Source organism: Centroberyx gerrardi, chromosome 11 (genome assembly GCF_048128805.1).
Source record: "Centroberyx gerrardi isolate f3 chromosome 11, fCenGer3.hap1.cur.20231027, whole genome shotgun sequence".
NCBI lineage: Eukaryota > Metazoa > Chordata > Actinopteri > Beryciformes > Berycidae > Centroberyx > Centroberyx gerrardi.
Window position 1 is genome coordinate 6,024,000 of NC_136007.1, and position 17,731 is coordinate 6,041,730.

The 17,731-nt window shown below is 44.0% G+C and overlaps 1 protein-coding gene across 1 annotated transcript in view; it reads right to left on the reverse strand.

The window, feature by feature from the left end:
- LOC139910157 (glutamate receptor 1-like) overlaps positions 1–17,731 on the reverse strand; it is an 83,210-nt gene that overhangs the window by 48,372 nt on the left and 17,107 nt on the right. The window contains exon 2 of the mRNA XM_078286657.1: positions 11,437–11,676. Within this exon, the coding sequence (XP_078142783.1) occupies positions 11,437–11,676 (240 nt within the window). The remainder of the gene's footprint in view (positions 1–11,436; positions 11,677–17,731) is intronic.

Sequence of the window (17,731 nt, forward strand, 5' to 3'; positions counted from 1 at the left end):
ATAAATGGCTAGAAAATGGATGGATGGATGGATGGATGATGAATGGATGGATGGATGAATGGAGGGACAGATAGATGGATGGATAGAAGGATGGAAGGATTTTTCCCTCCTGTATCCTGTTGCTGTTTGCTGCTGCAGCTCAGTTTCCCCTCAGGGATCAATAACGTTTCATCTCATCTCATTTATTAAACTGATTGGCTCTTTCCTCTTTGAACAGATCAATGTTCCCCTCTGTGCTGGTGGAGGATGGAGAGATGACCAGAGAAACGACAAGAAGAGGAGCAAGGAGAGAGAGAGAGAGAGAGAGAGAGAGAGAGAGAGAGAGAGAGGCAACTCTCTTAATAACTTTAAGCCTGGCTTTGAGCTGATGTGAGTTAATCCATCCATAACATGAACTATTCAGCATTCTGTAATACACTTTACTCACACACACACACACACACACACACACACACACACACACACACACACACAGTCTGTCTTTTATGTGCAGGTACAGACTAACAGGGAGTTTTGCTGTGTTTTAAAGCCCTGTGAGTCAAAACATTGTATAGTCTGATCAGCATTCTGCAGTACACACACACACACACACACACACACACACACACACACAGTACAGGAACACCCAAATGCAATAGACACACACACACTAGCTCGATCTGCTTCCCCAGGTTTAACATACAAACGGATAACCACACACACACACACACACACACACACACAGAAACACACACAGTGTTCAAAAGACAGGTCAGCAAAATTCAACTAGACTTCAAAGAGAAGAGAGGGAGAGATAGAGAGAGAGAGAGAGAGAGAGAGAGAGAAACAAAGAAACAGGAACTTCAAAGATATTGTCTGACTGACACACACACACACACACACACCCTTCCTCCAGGGTTATTACCTCTCAGTGTGTCTTCACTACAGTCAGAGCAGAAAATTAAAGATATTCATCTTCACAATCAGCGAACTGACTGTGTGTGTGTGTGTGTGTGCGTGTGTGTGTGTGTGTGTGTGTGTGTGTGGAGAAAGTGAGAACAAGGCAGAGAGAGACTGTGTGTGTTGAAATTATATTTGAAACGGTTGAGAGATTGCAGCTTCAGTGGCAAACTGAATGGAGACATTCCAGTGAAGGAAAGGAACAAACACAAAGGATGTGATGACAAATGACTTCTGATGTTTGGCTTCAGATTTGAAGCATCAGCATCAGCAGCAGCAGCGTAACACTGATCCATGTGATGTGAGATCTTCAGTGAGACTACAGTGTTCGTATTGCTGCTGGCTGAATCACCTGCTAGGCCTGCAGTGTTTCACAGAGGGTTTTTCAAATTGCGTTAATTAGTTTTTACTCATCCATGTCTTGGCTTCCTGGTCGACTTCCTGACAGGAACACCTTGATAAAAAAACATGCATGACGCCCTTTTGTCTCAAAACTAAGGATGGACATGGCATACGAGGACAGCGAGGTCCAGTTCGGTAAATGTTTTCTCCTGTATTGATATATGACATAAGATAAGATAAGATGTCACTTTATTAATCCCCAACAGTACCAGTTAAAAATAAGTACAGAAGATAATAAAGAGAAGAGTTAATAAGATAAAAAATAAAGGTAATGTACATGCTATATGAAATAGCGTGGAAACAACAGGTAAACAACTCAGGAGTCAGCAATCAAAACAGGGAGAAAAAAATGTAGAAATATCTATATTTATTGGATCAACCTGATCTCACACAAATATATGAAATTAACATGACATGTTAACAGCAAACTATGTGTTGGAGACAAGGAAAGTGTTAAGATTCCGTTTTCCCAGCAGGAAACATTTATGTAAAGAAGCAGCTGAGTTCAATTCAAGTTTTCATTTACTGAACCGTGAGCAAAACCTGAAGCTAACCTAAAGCTAACCTGAAACTAACCTGAAACTAACCTGAAACTAACCTGAAGCTAACCTGAAACTAACCTGAAGCTAACCTGAAGCTAACCTGAAACTAACCTGAAGCTAACCTGAAGCTAACCTGAAGCTAACCTGAAATTAACCTGAAGCTAACCTGAAACTAACCTGAAGCTAACCTGAAACTAACCTGAAGCTAACCTGAAACTAACCTGAAGCTAACCTGAAGCTAACCTGAAGCTAACCTGAAACTAACCTGAAGCTAACCTGAAACTAACCTGAAATTAACCTGAAGCTAACCTGAAACTAACCTGAAGCTAACCTGAAACTAACCTGAAGCTAACCTGAAACTAACCTGAAGCTAACCTGAAGCTAACCTGAAGCTAACCTGAAGCTAACCTGAAATTAACCTGAAGCTAACCTGAAGCTAACCTGAAACTAACCTGAAACTAACCTGAAGCTAACCTGAAATTAACCTGAAGCTAACCTGAAACTAACCTGAAGCTAACCTGAAGCTAACCTGAAACTAACCTGAAGCTGACCTGAAGCTAACCTGAAACTAACCTGAAGCTGACCTGAAACTAACCTGAAGCTAACCTGAAAATAACCTGAAGCTAACCTGAAACTGACCTGAAGCTGACCTGAAGCTGACCTGAAACTGACCTGAAACTAACCTGAAGCTAACCTGAAGCTAACCTAAAACTAACCTGAAGCTAACCTGAAGCTAACCTGAAGCTGACCTGAAACTGACCTGAAGCTGACCTGAAGCTGACCTGAAACTGACCTGAAACTGACCTGAAGCTAACCTGAAGCTAACCTGAAACTAACCTGAAACTAACCTGAAGCTAACCTGAAGCTAACCTGAAACTGACCTGAAGCTGACCTGAAGCTGACCTGAAACTGACCTGAAACTAACCTGAAGCTGACCTGAAGCTAACCTGAAGCTAACTGTTTCAGCTGCTGAACTGAAGCGTTAGCTAACCTTTTCACCTTTTCATGTGACCAACAGGTGAAAATGTCCAGTCCAGTTCGTGCTGCTGGACCAGAATCCTTTACTGGAGGAGGAACCTGGTCTGAACTGGATTCTGTCACAAACATGGAGGCTGAGCTTCACAGTTTGAGCTCATGTCACACCTCAGTAGCATAACTTTAGTGCATCATAAGGACAGTCATAAGGAATTATAATGCTTACTGACATTATATCAGCAGCCATATCAGATTACAGATGTAACTATGAGATGTGTCTTATGAATATTCATGACTAGTGATTTATCAGAGGCTGTCAAACAACCTTTTCACCTCAATGGGACATAAACATTGAGACGTGTCAAACAGTGAGTGTGTTTGAGGGAGTGAAAGTAACACACACACACACACACACACACATACACGCTTTCATCAATACATAAAGTGTGTGTTTATCATAATGTTTGTCCTTCAATTAGAGATACTGTTGTTTGCTCTGCTCTGTTTCTACAGAACTATACACACACACACACACACACACACATACAAACACACACACACACACACACACACACACACACACACACACACACACACACACACACACACTCGGAGAGAGATGGGAGAAAGAGAGAAGCAAAGCTAAGAAAAAAAGGGGAATGAGGTAGTGAAAAAGAGAGGGAGAGAGATGGAGAGAGAGAGAGAGAGAGAGAGAGAGAGAGAGAGAAAACAATAATGAGAGATGAAGGATAAAAATAGAGGGAGGGGGGTCAGATAAAGAGAGAGAGACATAGAGAGACACAGAAAGAGAGAAAGAGAGAGAGAGGAGTTTTATAAATATAGACACTAATCTGCTCTCTGCTCTGCATCTCATTTCCATAAACATCCTGCATGCATGTCATTTACTATTAATGCACCAAGAGAGGAGGAGAGGAGGAGGAGACAAGAGGAGAGGAGAGAGGAGGAGAGGAGAGGAGAGGAGGAGAGGAAAGGAGAGGAGGAGGAGAGGAGAGGAGAGAGAGGAGGAGAGGAAAGGAGAGGAGGAGGAGAGGAGAAGAGAAGATGAGAGGAGAGGAGAGGAGGAGAGGAGAGAAGAGGAGAGGAGAGGAGAGGAGGAGGAGAGGAGAGGAGAGGAGAGGAGGAGAGGAGAGAAGAGGAGAGGAGAGGAGAGGAGGAGAGAATAGGAGAGGAGAGGAGGAGGAGAGGAGAGAGAGGAGGAGAGGAAAGGAGAGGAAAGGAGGAGAGGAAAGAAGAGGAGAGGAGAAGAGGAGAGGGGAGGAGGAGAGGAGAGAGGAGGAGAAATGAGGAGTAGACAAAGATCTCTCTCTCTCTCTCTCTCTCTCTCTCTCTCTCTCTCACACACACACACACACACACACACACACACACACACACCCCTTCTCCAGCAGAGTCCCAGTGTTTTCCCAGCAGAACTCTTACAGAGAATTACAGCATCAGGCAATCTGCCATGAAAACACACTGACTGCTAACAGGCAGACTCACTGTTCCCAAAACACCAATATACAATATACTGTACAATATGCAGTATACTGTACAATATACAATATACTGTACAATATACAATATACTGTACAATATGCAGTATACTGTACAATATACAATATACTGTACAATATGCAATATACTGTACAATATACAATATACTGTACAATAGGCACTATACTGTACAATATGCAGTATACTGTACAATATACAATATACTGTAAAATATGCTCAACAGTAACAGGGAGTTCCTAATTTATACTCTGAGGGGCAAATTCACAAAAGGACTGCAATGCTTTTTCTAACCCTTTAAACTATTCCAAAAAACACAAAAAAAGGTGTTATTCACAAACCAAGACACTTAACTGCGCTGCCAAGAAAGCAGCATCACAGTGCACCGTCGCTGCTCATGAATATTTAAATTAAGTTATCTACATGCATTTCAGCATAAAAACAACTCCTTTCTATAGGCTACAGATGAGGCTCATTAACAGGATGCGTCCAATTCTCAAAGATCATCGCTAATTGTCACTCGCAATTAAGGTGAAATTGTTAAGATCTTCTAAAAGCTGGTAGTAATGGAAGTTTAACAGGGATGTGATGCTCACACTCTCCAGTCACTATGGCAGAGTGACTGTAGTCAGGAGAACAGGAGGAGATTCTGAAGGAGAATGATGAATGGTGATGAATTACAACGTTTTATTTACCAGTCCATCATTGCCAACAGTATAGATAGATGCATGTATAGAGGTGACACACTCTGGCAGCCATGTTGGAGCTCCTTCCCTCTTCAGCAATTTCTAAACTTAAGACTGTCTCAATATAATTCAGACACGGTTCATTCCTGTCTGTTTCTGACTGAACTGATCATTTCATCACTGATCCATCTGATTGATTTAGTGTTTAGATAATGTCAGCTTGTTAGCTAGCTAACCATAGTATCTGGTCAGCTAACATCACTGTCTTGTTGTTAACACATCTGATTAGCACACTAGCTAACGTATCTAGTAGCAGCTAGCGTTATCATGTTCACATTAACATCAGTGTGTTTGCCGGCTAGTTAGCTAGCTAACAGTTTGTTCAGGTTAACTGAGCTGACTCTTCTCAAGCTACAACTCAGAGTGTTTTGGAGTAGAGACTAGGGCTAAAGACAAGACAGTTTACTGAGTCACAGTAACCAAATCCACCTTATCACACTATTCACTTTTACTGAGAACGTTACTGAATGGATCTACAGCCACACCACAACAAGCTGACTCAGCTGCTCTCTGGTTCTAGCTGCTTGATACAGATTTACACTTTATTAACTAACAGATAAATCTAAAATGTTCCTTCATGGAGCCGGCTGTTTTTGCTGGGACATTTGTGACTGAACTGCAAAGCTCCTATAGGATTTACCACTGGTTTGACTCTGTGTATTTTGTTTGACCGATGAAAGAGAAGACTGCCCACTCTGGCTTTTGGGAGCCAATCAGCTGCCTGTGTTGTATCAAATAACATCTTCTCTTCGCTGTGATTGGCTGGTCTAGGTCACATTCGCTCCTCCAAAGAGTTGACTTCGCCTCAGCTTTAGAAACGTTCCCTTTTGACCGACTGAAAAAGGCGTTGGCTTTCTGAAAAAAGAGCAATAGAGCGAATAGCAACATCTCTCTCTCTCTACTTTCTCTTAGTCTCTCTCTCACTCTTTCTGTCTCTCTCTTTCTCTTAATGTCTGTCTCGCTCTCACTCTTAGTCTGCTTGTAGTGTGTGTGTTGGTGCATGAATGTGTGAATGCGTGTGTGTGTGTGTGTGTGCGTGCGTGTGTGTTTGTCTAGCAGTGTGGTAGTGAGAAATCAGACCAGCGATGCGGCAGCAGTTAAGCCAGTCAGACAGAGGACATGAACACACACACACACATACAGACAGACAGACATACACACAGACACACACACACACACACACACACACACACACTGGAAGTTGGTTTCAAATTCAATTTCAGAGTCTCTGTTCATGCGAGTTGATGCTCCCCTCCCATTGGTTTAACGTTTTAATGTTTACAACAACTATCTATCTATCTATCTATCTATCTATCTATCTATCTATCTATCTATCTATCTATCTATCTATCTATCCATCTATCTATCCATCCATCCATCTGATGCCTTGCTCAAAGGCACCTTGACGTTGTCGAGGTGGAAGACAAAAAAAAGAACACAAAAGACAAGAGTGATATTTAAGGAACAGAACAACTGAGAAACATGTAAAAGCTCTCTCAGTCCTCTGGACAGTTAGAGAGGAGGAAGAGGAGGAGGAGGAAGAGCAGGATGATGAGGAGGAGGAGGAGGAGAGGAGGAGGAGGAAAAGGATGAAGATGAGGAGGAGGAGCAGGAAGAGAAAGAGGAGGAAGAACATGAGGAGGAGCAGGAGGAGGGAAGAGGAGGATGAAGAGCAGGAGGAAGAGTAGGAGGAGGGGAAGGAGGAAGAGGAAGGAGAAAGGAGGAGGAAGAGGACAAGGAAGAGGAAGAGGAGGAGGAGGAGGACGAGGAAGAGGAGGAGCAGGAGGAGGGAAGAGGAGGATGAAGAGCAGGAGGAAGAGCAGGAGGAGGGGAAGGAGGAAGAGGAAGGAGAAAGGAGGAGGAGGAGGACGAGGAAGAGGAGGAGGAGGAGGAGGACGAGGAAGAGGAAGAGGAGGAGCAGGAGGAGGGAAGAGGAGGATGAAGAGCAGGAGGAAGAGTAGGAGGAGGGGAAGGAGGAAGAGGAAGGAGAAAGGAGGAGGAAGAGGACAAGGAAGAGGAAGAGGAGGAGGAGGAGGACGAGGAAGAGGAGGAGCAGGAGGAGGGAAGAGGAGGATGAAGAACATGAGGAGGAGCAGGAGGAGGATGAAGAGCAGGAGGAGGAGCAGGCGGAGGGAAGAGGAGGATGAAGAGGAGGAGGAAGAGCAAGAGGAGGGGAAGGAGGAAGAGGAAGGAGAAAGGAGGAGGAGGAGGATGAGGAAGAGGAAGAGGAGGAGGAGGAGGACAGAAGCTCCTCTCTGTCTCTACTGTCAGTGTCTAACAGACTTCATTCACTGTACAGACAACAGGCTGCAAGGCTGTATCCATGGTAACAAGACTGAGAGATTATTATGGGATGCATCGGGGGTCAATAACTTCTTGAGCCCTGTGTGTGTGTGTGTGTGTGTGTGTGTGTGTAGGTGCGTGTGTGTGTGTGTATGTGTGTGTGTGTGTGTGTGTGTGTGTGTGTAAGGGTCAAGACAAGCTTGTTAGTCTATTATGTAATAAATAAATGGTCGGGTTGTTGATCTTGTACACATCTGTTTGGAGTGTCTGCACACACACACACACACACACACACACACACGTATTAGAGAGGCTGTTGTAGCGAGTCGTATACGAGCAGCCAAGCAGAAAATAGGCACTCAACACTCTGTTTACTGAGAGGAATGAACTGACTCTACAGGGAGAGGAGAGGAGAGGAGAGGAGAGGAGAGGAGGAGAGGAGACAGGAGGAGAGGAGAGGAGAGGAGAGGAGAGGAGGAGAAGAGAGAGGAGAGGAGAGGAGAGGAGGAGAGAGGAGAGGAGAGGAGGAGAGGAGGAGAGAAGAGGAGACAGGAGGAGAGGAGAGGAGAGGAGAGGAGAGGAGGAGAGAGGAGAGGAGAGGAGGGGGAGAGGAGAGGAGGAGATGAGAGGAGGAGAGGAGAGGAGAGGAGGAGAGAGGAGAGGACGGGAGGAGAGGAGAAGAGAGAAGAGGAGGAGGAGAGGAGAGGCGAGGAGGAGAAGAGAGGAGTGGAGAGGAGGAGATGAGAGGAGGAGAGGAGAGGCGAGGAGGAGAAGAGAGGAGTGGAGAGGAGGAGATGAGAGGAGGAGAGGAGAGGAGAGGAGGAGAGAGGAGAGGAGAGGAGGAGGAGAGGAGAGGAGAGAAAAGGAGGAGAGAGGAGAGGACGAGAGGAGAGGAGAAGAGAGAAGAGGAGGAGAAGAGGAGAGGCGAGGCGAGGAGGAGAAGAGAGGAGTGGAGAGGAGGAGAGGAGAGGAGAGGAGAGGCGAGGAGAGGAGGAGGAGAGGAGAGAAGAGGAGAGGTGGAGGAGAGGAGAAGAGAGAAGAGGAGGAGAGGAGGAGGAGAGGAGGTGGAGAAGATGAGGAGAGGAGTGGCAAGGAGAGGAGTGGAGAGGGGGAGAGGAGAGGGGGAGAGGAGAGTAGAGTAGAGGAGGAGAAGAGGAGGAGAGGGGAGGAGATGAGAGGAGAGGAGGAGAGGATAGGCGAGGAGAGGAGGAGGAGAGGAGAGGAGAGGCGAAGAGAGGAGTGGAGAGGTGGAGAGGAGAGGGGGAGAGGAGAGTAGAGGAGAGGAGAGAAGGAGAAGAGAAGGAGAGGAGAGGAGGAGAGGGAAGGAGAGAAGGAGAAGAGGATAGGAGAGGAGAGAAGGAGAAGAGGAGGAGAGGAGAGGAGAGGAGGAGAAGAGGAGGAGAGGAGAGGAGAAGATGAGAGGAGGAGAGGAGAGGAGAAGATGAGAAGAGAGGAGAGGAGGAGACGGGAGGAGAGGAGAGGAGGAGAGGAGAGGAGGGGAGACGCTTCCTTTTAACTCGTCCTTACCTCCTAGAATGTTTCCTTCTAACCTCTCCTACCTCCTAGAATGTTTCCTTCTAACCCCTCCTACCTCCTAAATCGTTTCCTTCTATATCTCCTCTGTTCCTCTTCGACTGATTTCAGCTGCAGCAGGTCTGCTGTGTGTTGTCGTTCTAAATCTATTCTAAACACATGGCCGACGTTTTTGCCTTTCCTCTTGATCTGTTTCAGTGGAGGTGGGATGAAGGACAGAGCGTTCGATGACAACTTCCTGTTTTGAGCAGAGGGGGCGCTGTCCGGTTGAGTGGAAGTTGATAGCGGATATAAAGCAAGGCTCATGTTAAACTCCTCTTAGCCTCCGGAAAGCCTCTGGTTCTTTCTTCGACAAACAGCTAATGTCTCCTCGGCAGATGTTGAGGAGCAATAACATTAGACGGACGACACCGCAGAGACAGACTGTTACGGACGATTACGTTAGATAGACTCCACCGACGGTTCCTGGGCAGATGTAAAAGGCAATAAGATTAGACAGTCTGCCGCCGACTCTTTATGCCGACTGTCAAACGGACTGTAACATGAGATCAGAGGCCCGGGGGAGACTCAGCCGGCTGAGAGGGGAAACCGGTCTCTGAGTTTTGGGTTTGTTTATTTCTTCGTTTGTTCGTTTGACCCGAAGAGCCGGAGGAGCTGTTTCACTCAGATGAGGTTTGCTTTGCCTCGGCGCCCGGCGGAAAGTCTGTATCTCAAAAAGTCAACTTTTTAGCAATTACGGAAGAAATTGGTTGACGTCAGGAAAAGCCGAAGAATCGGATAAGAGACTTTTTTCTGCTAAACGCCGCCGTTATGTTGAGTGACTTTTCTGCATCGCCTGCACAACGCGGGTTGAAGAGGTCCTTTAATCTCAGTCCTCTGGAAGAAATGCTATTATTCTGCAAAATTTGATCTGGCTGGATCAGCTGCTCAGCCGGCAGGAACAAGACTCACAGGTTTGAGACCACAGAGGAAACCCGTGGATGTTTCAATCAAAATCTCTCAATCTGAGTATCCTCACTTCTCACTTTGAGTTGGACCCTTTTCATGTGTCGGATCAGATAATACAGGGTGTGCTGGGTGTGCTGGGTGTGCAGGGTGTGCTGGGTGCTGGGTGTGCTGGGTGTGCAAGGTGGGCTGGGTGCTGGGTGTGCAGGGTGTGCAGGGTGTGCTGGGTGTGCAGGGTGTGCTGGGTGCTGGGTGTGCTGGGTGTGCAAGGTGGGCTGGGTGCTGGGTGTGCTGGGTGTGCTGGGTGCTGGGTGTGCTGGGTGTGCAGGGTGTGCAGGGTGTGCTGGGTGTGCAGGGTGTGCTGGGTGCTGGGTGTGCTGGGTGTGCTGGGTGCTGGGTGTGCAGGGTGTGCAGGGTGTGCAGGGTGTGCTGGGTGTGCTGGGTGTGCAAGGTGGGCTGGGTGCTGGGTGTGCTGGGTGTGCTGGGTGCTGGGTGTGCTGGTGAGCAGAGGGTTTGTGGTTGGAGGCCAAGGACCAATCAAAAAATGTGACTGACAGCTGGCTCAGCTGTTTGTAGGGGTGAATGAGAGACAAATGCAGAGAAAACTTATATAAAACTTATATAGTGATATAGCTGAGCTGTATAGCAACACTCCTGGCTCTGTACTGTAGGAAATGGTTTCATGATCTATCATATAGTAAGATATCATATTATATTATTTTGTACAGTGGTCCTGTGTAGTTCCATGGGTCCAAAATGGCACTAACACTGTCCATGGAGGCATCATGCCATGTTGCATCATGTTGTAATGTATCATATCATATTGTCATATATTTTACTGTGTATGTCTAACTGCATTGAGTTAAATGTTTCTGTATTGTATCATATGTTGTATCATATGTCATATTGTATTGTACCATATTATATCATATTAGATCTTGTTGTCATATCTTATCACATCTTATCTTATCATATTGTAGCATATCATTCCATATAATATCATATCATGCTGTATCATATTGTATCATATCATATCATTCTATATTGTATTGTATCATAACATTCTTTATCATATTGTATCATACTGTATGGTATTGTATCATATATCATCCCATATCATACTGTGTCGTATCGCATCATATCATATCATATCGTATGATTCCATATTATATCATAATAAATTGTATCATATTGTATCATTCCACATATATGAGTGTATCATATCAGTCCATATCATGTTATCTTATCACATTATATCATATCATATTGTATAATATCATTCCATAGAAAAGACTTGTCATCGATTCATATCGTACCGTATTGCATCATATTGTATCATATTGCATCGTATCGTACCGTATCATATCATATGTTGTATCATATCATATCATTCCATATCATATCATATCGTATTGTGAAGTATGATGACACATCCTATTGTGTTGTATCATATATATCATATGTCATGTCACATTACATCATATCACACTACATCACATGCCATCCACACATCATGGCGTCAGTGTGTGTGTGTGTGTGTGTGTGTCGTGCCTCACCTGAGTCGGAGCTGTACATGTAGACGAACCTGGTCCAGTAGAAGTGCTCCAGCAGGGCCATGAGTGGCTCCTGCAGCTGGGGCCGCAGCTGCAGCACAAACTGGTTGTTGGTTTGAACCGGGAAGGACGGCGTGACGAAGCAGACGTGCAGAGAGCCGCAGAACGACATCAGCATGTTGACCGTCCGCCTGTCGTACAGACCCATGATGGCGTACACACCTTTAGAGAACTGGGAGCAGACTGGGAGAGAGAGAGAGAGAGAGACAGATACAGCCAGAGTTAATTCTTCCATTATAAATATGTCAAACAGCAGAGGTTAAGTCAGACTAATGGAGGTTTTGAGTGTGTGGGAGTCCATGAAAGTCTACAGAGTATCTACTGAGTCTCCGGTGCGCTGTGTCGGTGTTATGGAAGAGAGAAGCAACGAATCAATAGATCAGAGTAAAGGAACAGGAAAAATAATGAACGAAACAACCGAGCCAAGCAAAATAAATCACAGTAACAGAGGGAGGAAGAGAAGATTAGTCTTTCAGCGTCGCATCCATAGGGTCTAATTCACCTCTCCCACTCTGTTGTTTCTTTACCTTATTACCTCTCATCTCTCTTTCAGTGTATATCCCTCCCTCCTACCCCCCTCTTTCCTCTTTCTCCCTCTTTCTCTTTCCAGTAAAATAATGCTGTCTGTCTAAATGAAACTAAACTAAACAAAACAAACGTTCCCCCTTCAGTTTCAGTGTATTTCAGGGCGGTTCCCCAGCATCCATCTTCACGGTTCCCACATTCAGATACGAAAACACAGCAACTAGCCTCTCTTTGCATTTATTACATCCACTCAAACATCTTTCCTTTCTTCTTCTCAGCCTCTATTCCTTCATATTTCCAGCTTGTTTTTGTTTCATCTGTTAATAAACCCTCAGAATCTGTCTCTTCTTTATCTCTCTTTAAACCAAGACACCCCCACCCCCACCACCGCCAAGCCCGTGATCTCTGAAGCTGCTAAACCCCGTCATTTGTCATGCACTCTTATTGTTGTATCTGCTTTTATATTCTGTTACGTATGGAAATGTACTGCTGTGGCTGTCTTTTATCCTCTGTGTGCTGCGTGCCAGAGCAAAATCTCCATTTGATGTAAATTTAACAGTCGCTAAAGTGTTCTTATCTTCATGGCTGACTGCCATAATCTCTGCTGCTGATTTATCTGCTGCTGTGTTGCTGATAAACTACAGTTTCCTATTCCACACAAAATACATCCATGGCAAATCCCCATACACACAATGCCTATAATCAAATTACTGTTCACGCTGAGCTCTTTTCACAGCCAGGGATTAAGTCTTAGACAAAATAACACTCGCTCCTGAGCCGCCCCAACCTCAGCTCGTCACTCTGTAAATCGCTAAGTGCTCATTTCCAGGTCTTCTGGGCCACATCTGGATCAGAGCACAGCACCACCTCACACTTCACACTCACATTTACACATTTAGCTCCTACGCTCTTATCCACAGCGAGTTCCAATGAGTGGATAAGGTTCAATTCCTAGATCAACTAAATTAAAAGCAAATGATAATGACATTTACATTTACTGTTGTAGCTATTTAGCTGACGCTCTTACCCAGAGCAACTCACAACACTGGTATATTAAGCTTACACTCCTTGAATATTATCATTGCCAGGAACCAACAGCAAGGGGGTCAAGGGTCAAAGTTCACAGCACCTTGACAATAGATGGAGCAACTATTCCTGCGACCCTAGAGTGATCATGGATGGTAGAGAAGTGCTTACGTGAGAGAAGCAACTAAACATGTCGTCCCCCACGAATGATGCAGGCAGTCCTTGGGCCAATCAGTAACAAGATGCATCATCCCTCCGAGTTTCAGCACTTCTGAAAGTTTTAAAGTTTTAAATTTTGCAGTGTAGCGCCCCCATCAGGCCATTCAGTGTCATTTTTTAAAGCCTCAGCGACAGAATGCATCATGCTGACTGAAAATCCGGTTTTGAAGTTGGACAAGTTGTTTAGTGATTGGAGTTTTTTACTAATACAAAACAAACCACAGCTTTGTTCATTTTTCTTGGATTGGAAGGAACTGGTGTGAGAAACGCTCCTCCAAACCAACAATAGGATTATACTGATTCTGGTGCCATTTTCGATTATTCTTATGGAGTCTTACAAATTATTATAGATTCCTACTGTATAAACTGTCAGGGTAAAAGAGTACATACAGCTTTAGTGGAATTCATTTTGTTTTGTGAATCAAGACAGACATTGCTGTGTAGAGTTAAGTAGGTTAAGAGTAAGTAGTCAAGTTCACTGATCAAAAACAAAATATTTACCACTGTATTTACCTCTCTATTGGGTCGTTTAAGCACGCTCTACCCATAATTACCATATTTCCAACACCATGTGAAGGCAGCATCTGCTTGTTACTGTAGTGCCGGCTGGCTCGGTGCAGAACAAGTGCAGCTCTAGGATAATGAGGTAAATATTGGACTTTTGGACCCACAGTTCGATCGTTTGGCTTCAGAACACTTGGATTAAGCTGCACAAGCTGTTTGGAGTAATTATGTGTTTTTTCTTTTTTTTTTTTTGACATTTTGCCAACTTTAAGAAACTGTCTCCAGCAACTTCTGTTGTTTTGAAGAAGGCTGCCAGGGAACTGTGACAACTAACTCGCTGTGTGTTACATGGACATACAAACTTCAGTGTTTCGACAGACATGAGGGTGTTAGTGAAATTCAAGTGGCATGCAACTCTGGTAGTACCTCAGGTTGTGTCTCTTCCTCCATGATAAAACCCCAAAATCAGTGATTCTGTGATCTGTTGCTCCAGTAGAGCAGACTGGAGAATTGTGTTTTTTTTCTCTCTCCATTCACTGCCATTGTCAGGAGGAACAGTCTGAAAATCACTTCTAGCACATAAAGGAACGCCGACAAAGCAGATTCTGACTATATATAAAAAATATAGTTATAGTTTTTTTTTTTTTAAGGTTTAATCATGGAGGTAGATACACAACCCAAGATACTACCAGAGTTACACAGAGCTTTAGGGTCAAAAAGGTTGTTGTGCAGCTACTGAAGAAGCATCCAGCTGTTCAGCATTCTTACTGATCAATAAGAGGTACAGTTAGTGTGGTGGCTTATAGATCCGGTGAATTAGGCAATTTGTGACCGGGACTAAATTGGCACCGGTTCTCAAAACCCAGCCCTAATCAACAACGAGCATGGAGGAGCCCATGAGCAAGACACTCGACCCCCTGCTGCAGTGCTGCAGTCCTACTGGACTGTGTGAAACTGAACACACCATGCTGCTGTGAACCTGTCCTGAGTCCATAGAGGTAAATCTGCCAGAGACACAGTGAATCCATCCATCCCCATCTGTCGTCTCTCTGTGTCCTTTGTGCAGCGCTAACATGCTAACAACAAGCCTGATCCCTCTGAGCCATGCTATCACGCTAGCAATAGAAATAACTGCTCCCTGTGGGCCATGCTATCGCGCTAGCATTCGAAAGAGCTGCTCCCTTTGGGCCAAGCTATCATGCTAACAATAGACTTTTGCCCCGAGGCTAATGCTATCATGCTAACGAGGTATCTGTCTCTTAGCATTAGCGCTGCTGTCCCACTGGGACGACAGACTCCAGCATCAAAGAGGGCCGCGCAGAGGAGAGTCGACAGCCACTGTGAGCCTTGGGAACCTGAGTAGTTATTTATGTAGGTTCATCACCTTCAGCTGCGGCTTTCCTGCTGTGGAGCCTGGATACACTGCTGAGAGAGTGAACTGTGTCTGATCTATGTAATGAATGGATGAACTGCTGTCTGATCTATATAATGAATGGATGAACTGCTGTCTGACCTATGTAATGAATGAATGAACTGCTGTCTAATGTATGTAATGAATGGATGAACTGCTGTCTAATTTATGTAATGAATGGATGAACTGCTGTCTGATCTATATAATGAATGGATGAACTGCTGTCTGACCTATGTAATGAATGGATGAACTGCTGTCTAATGTATGTAATGAATGGATGAACTGCTGTCTAATTTATGTAATGAATGGATGAACTGCTGTCTAATGTATGTAATGAATGGATGAACTGCTGTCTAATTTATGTAGTGAATGGATGAACCGCTGCCTAATTTATGTAATGAATGGATGAACCGCTGTCTAATTTATGTAATGAATGGATGAACCGCTGTCTAATTTATGTAGTGAATGGATGAACCGCTGTCTAATTTATGTAATGAATGGATGAACCGTTGTCTAATTTATGTAGTGAATGGATGAACTGATGTCTAATTTATGTAATGAATGGATGAACCGCTGTCTAATTTATGTAATGAATGGATGAACTGTTGTCTAATTTATGTAATGAATGGATGAACTGTTGTCTAATTTATGTAATGAATGGATGAACTGCTGTCTAATTTATGTAGTGAATGGATGAACTGATGTCTAATTTATGTAATGAATGGATGAACTGCTGTCTAATTTATGTAATGAATGGATGAACTGTTGTCTAATTTATGTAGTGAATGGATGAACTGATGTCTAATTTATGTAATGAATGGATGAACTGCTGTCTAATTTATGTAGTGAATGGACGAACTGATGTCTAATTTATGTAATGAATGGATGAACTGCTGTCTAATTTATGTAATGAATGGACGAACTGTTGTCTAATTTATGTAATGAATGGATGAACTGTTGTCTAATTTATGTAGTGAATGGATGAACTGATGTCTTTCTGTAATAAATAGCTTCTGTGTGTAACATGTTTTTTCTCTCCACTAGAATGCTTTACATCCAAGACAATCTTGCCATGAAGCTGATCTATTCTATTCTATGCAAATACAAAGTCCCTGCATGTCATATCATATCATGTGCACAAACGGAGCCATGACTGATGACTAACATGATATTGCTATTTGGATATTATTAAGGTCAATGTAATAAATGATCAGACGTCGCTGTCTGCACTGTCAGCCCAGAGGGGAAATTCAATCTGCTCCTTAATGCTCCCTGATGTGAAATATATTTTTAGCTACGGCTTCCAAAGAGGTTTCTGGTGACTTTTTCTTAATCTTTGCCCTCAATTATTATGACAGAAACTACAAGATCAAATTCAAACTGACTGAGGCTGTGAGTTCTGGGGCTCGCCAGTCCCGTCATCATATTTATAACCGTCATGTTTTGATCTGACGACCGACTCGACAGCGGAACAACACCGCCGTCCCCGGACACGCCCCCCTAGTCGTTAATACTAATGAGAATGGATGTATTGCGGAGAGACTCGACGGTGTAATATCCTATAGACCGAGGTGACCTAGCCGGCGTACCCACTGAGGGTCCTCGAGTCAGACATCTCGCTCCTCGCCACCTGAGGCTTTTAGACAGAGCTTTATTTAAACACAGCCCAGAGACGACGACGACCGCCACGGGGCCGACAGCTGAGACCACAGCTACTGACAGAGCTGCTCATCCTGCTGACAGACAGACAGACCGACAGACCGACCGACCTGTCTGTCTGTCTGTCTGTCTATCTATCTATCTATCTATCTATCTATCTATCTATCTATCTATCTATCTATGTCTATCTATCTATCTGTTTGTCTGTCTGTCTATCTATCTGTCTGTCTGTCTGTCTGTCTATCTATCTGAGTATCTATCTATCTATCTATCTATCTATCTATCTATCTATCTATCTATCTATCTGTCTATCTATCTATCTATCTATCTATCTATCTATCTATCTGTCTGTCTATCTATCTGAGTATCTATCTATCTGTCTATCTGTCTATCTATCTGTCTGTCTATCTATCCATCTATGTCTGTCTGTCTGTCTGTCTGTCTATCTATCTGTCTGTCTATCTGTCTATCTATGTCTTCTATGTCTATCTTATCTATCTGTCTATCTATGTCTTCTATGTCTGTCTATCTATCTGTCTGTCTATCTGTCTATCTATCTGTCTGTCTATCTATCTATCTATCTATCTATCTAGCTGTCTATCTGTCTATCTATCTGTCTATCTATCTATCTATCTATCTATCTATCTATCTATCTATCTATCTATCTATCTATCTATCTATCTATCTGTCTAGCTATCCATCTATCTAGCAACAGTCACTATAATCACTCGAATGCTTTCTAAAAGAATGAAAGGATGAAAGAAAGAGAGACAGGAGGAAAGAGAGAAAGGGTATTAGCAGTGTATTATGAGGAGCTCCATTAACCAGAAGCTTTTACCATCGTCATCCTCCACTGCTCCCATTCACAACAAGCTGCAGCTCCACCGCTCCTCT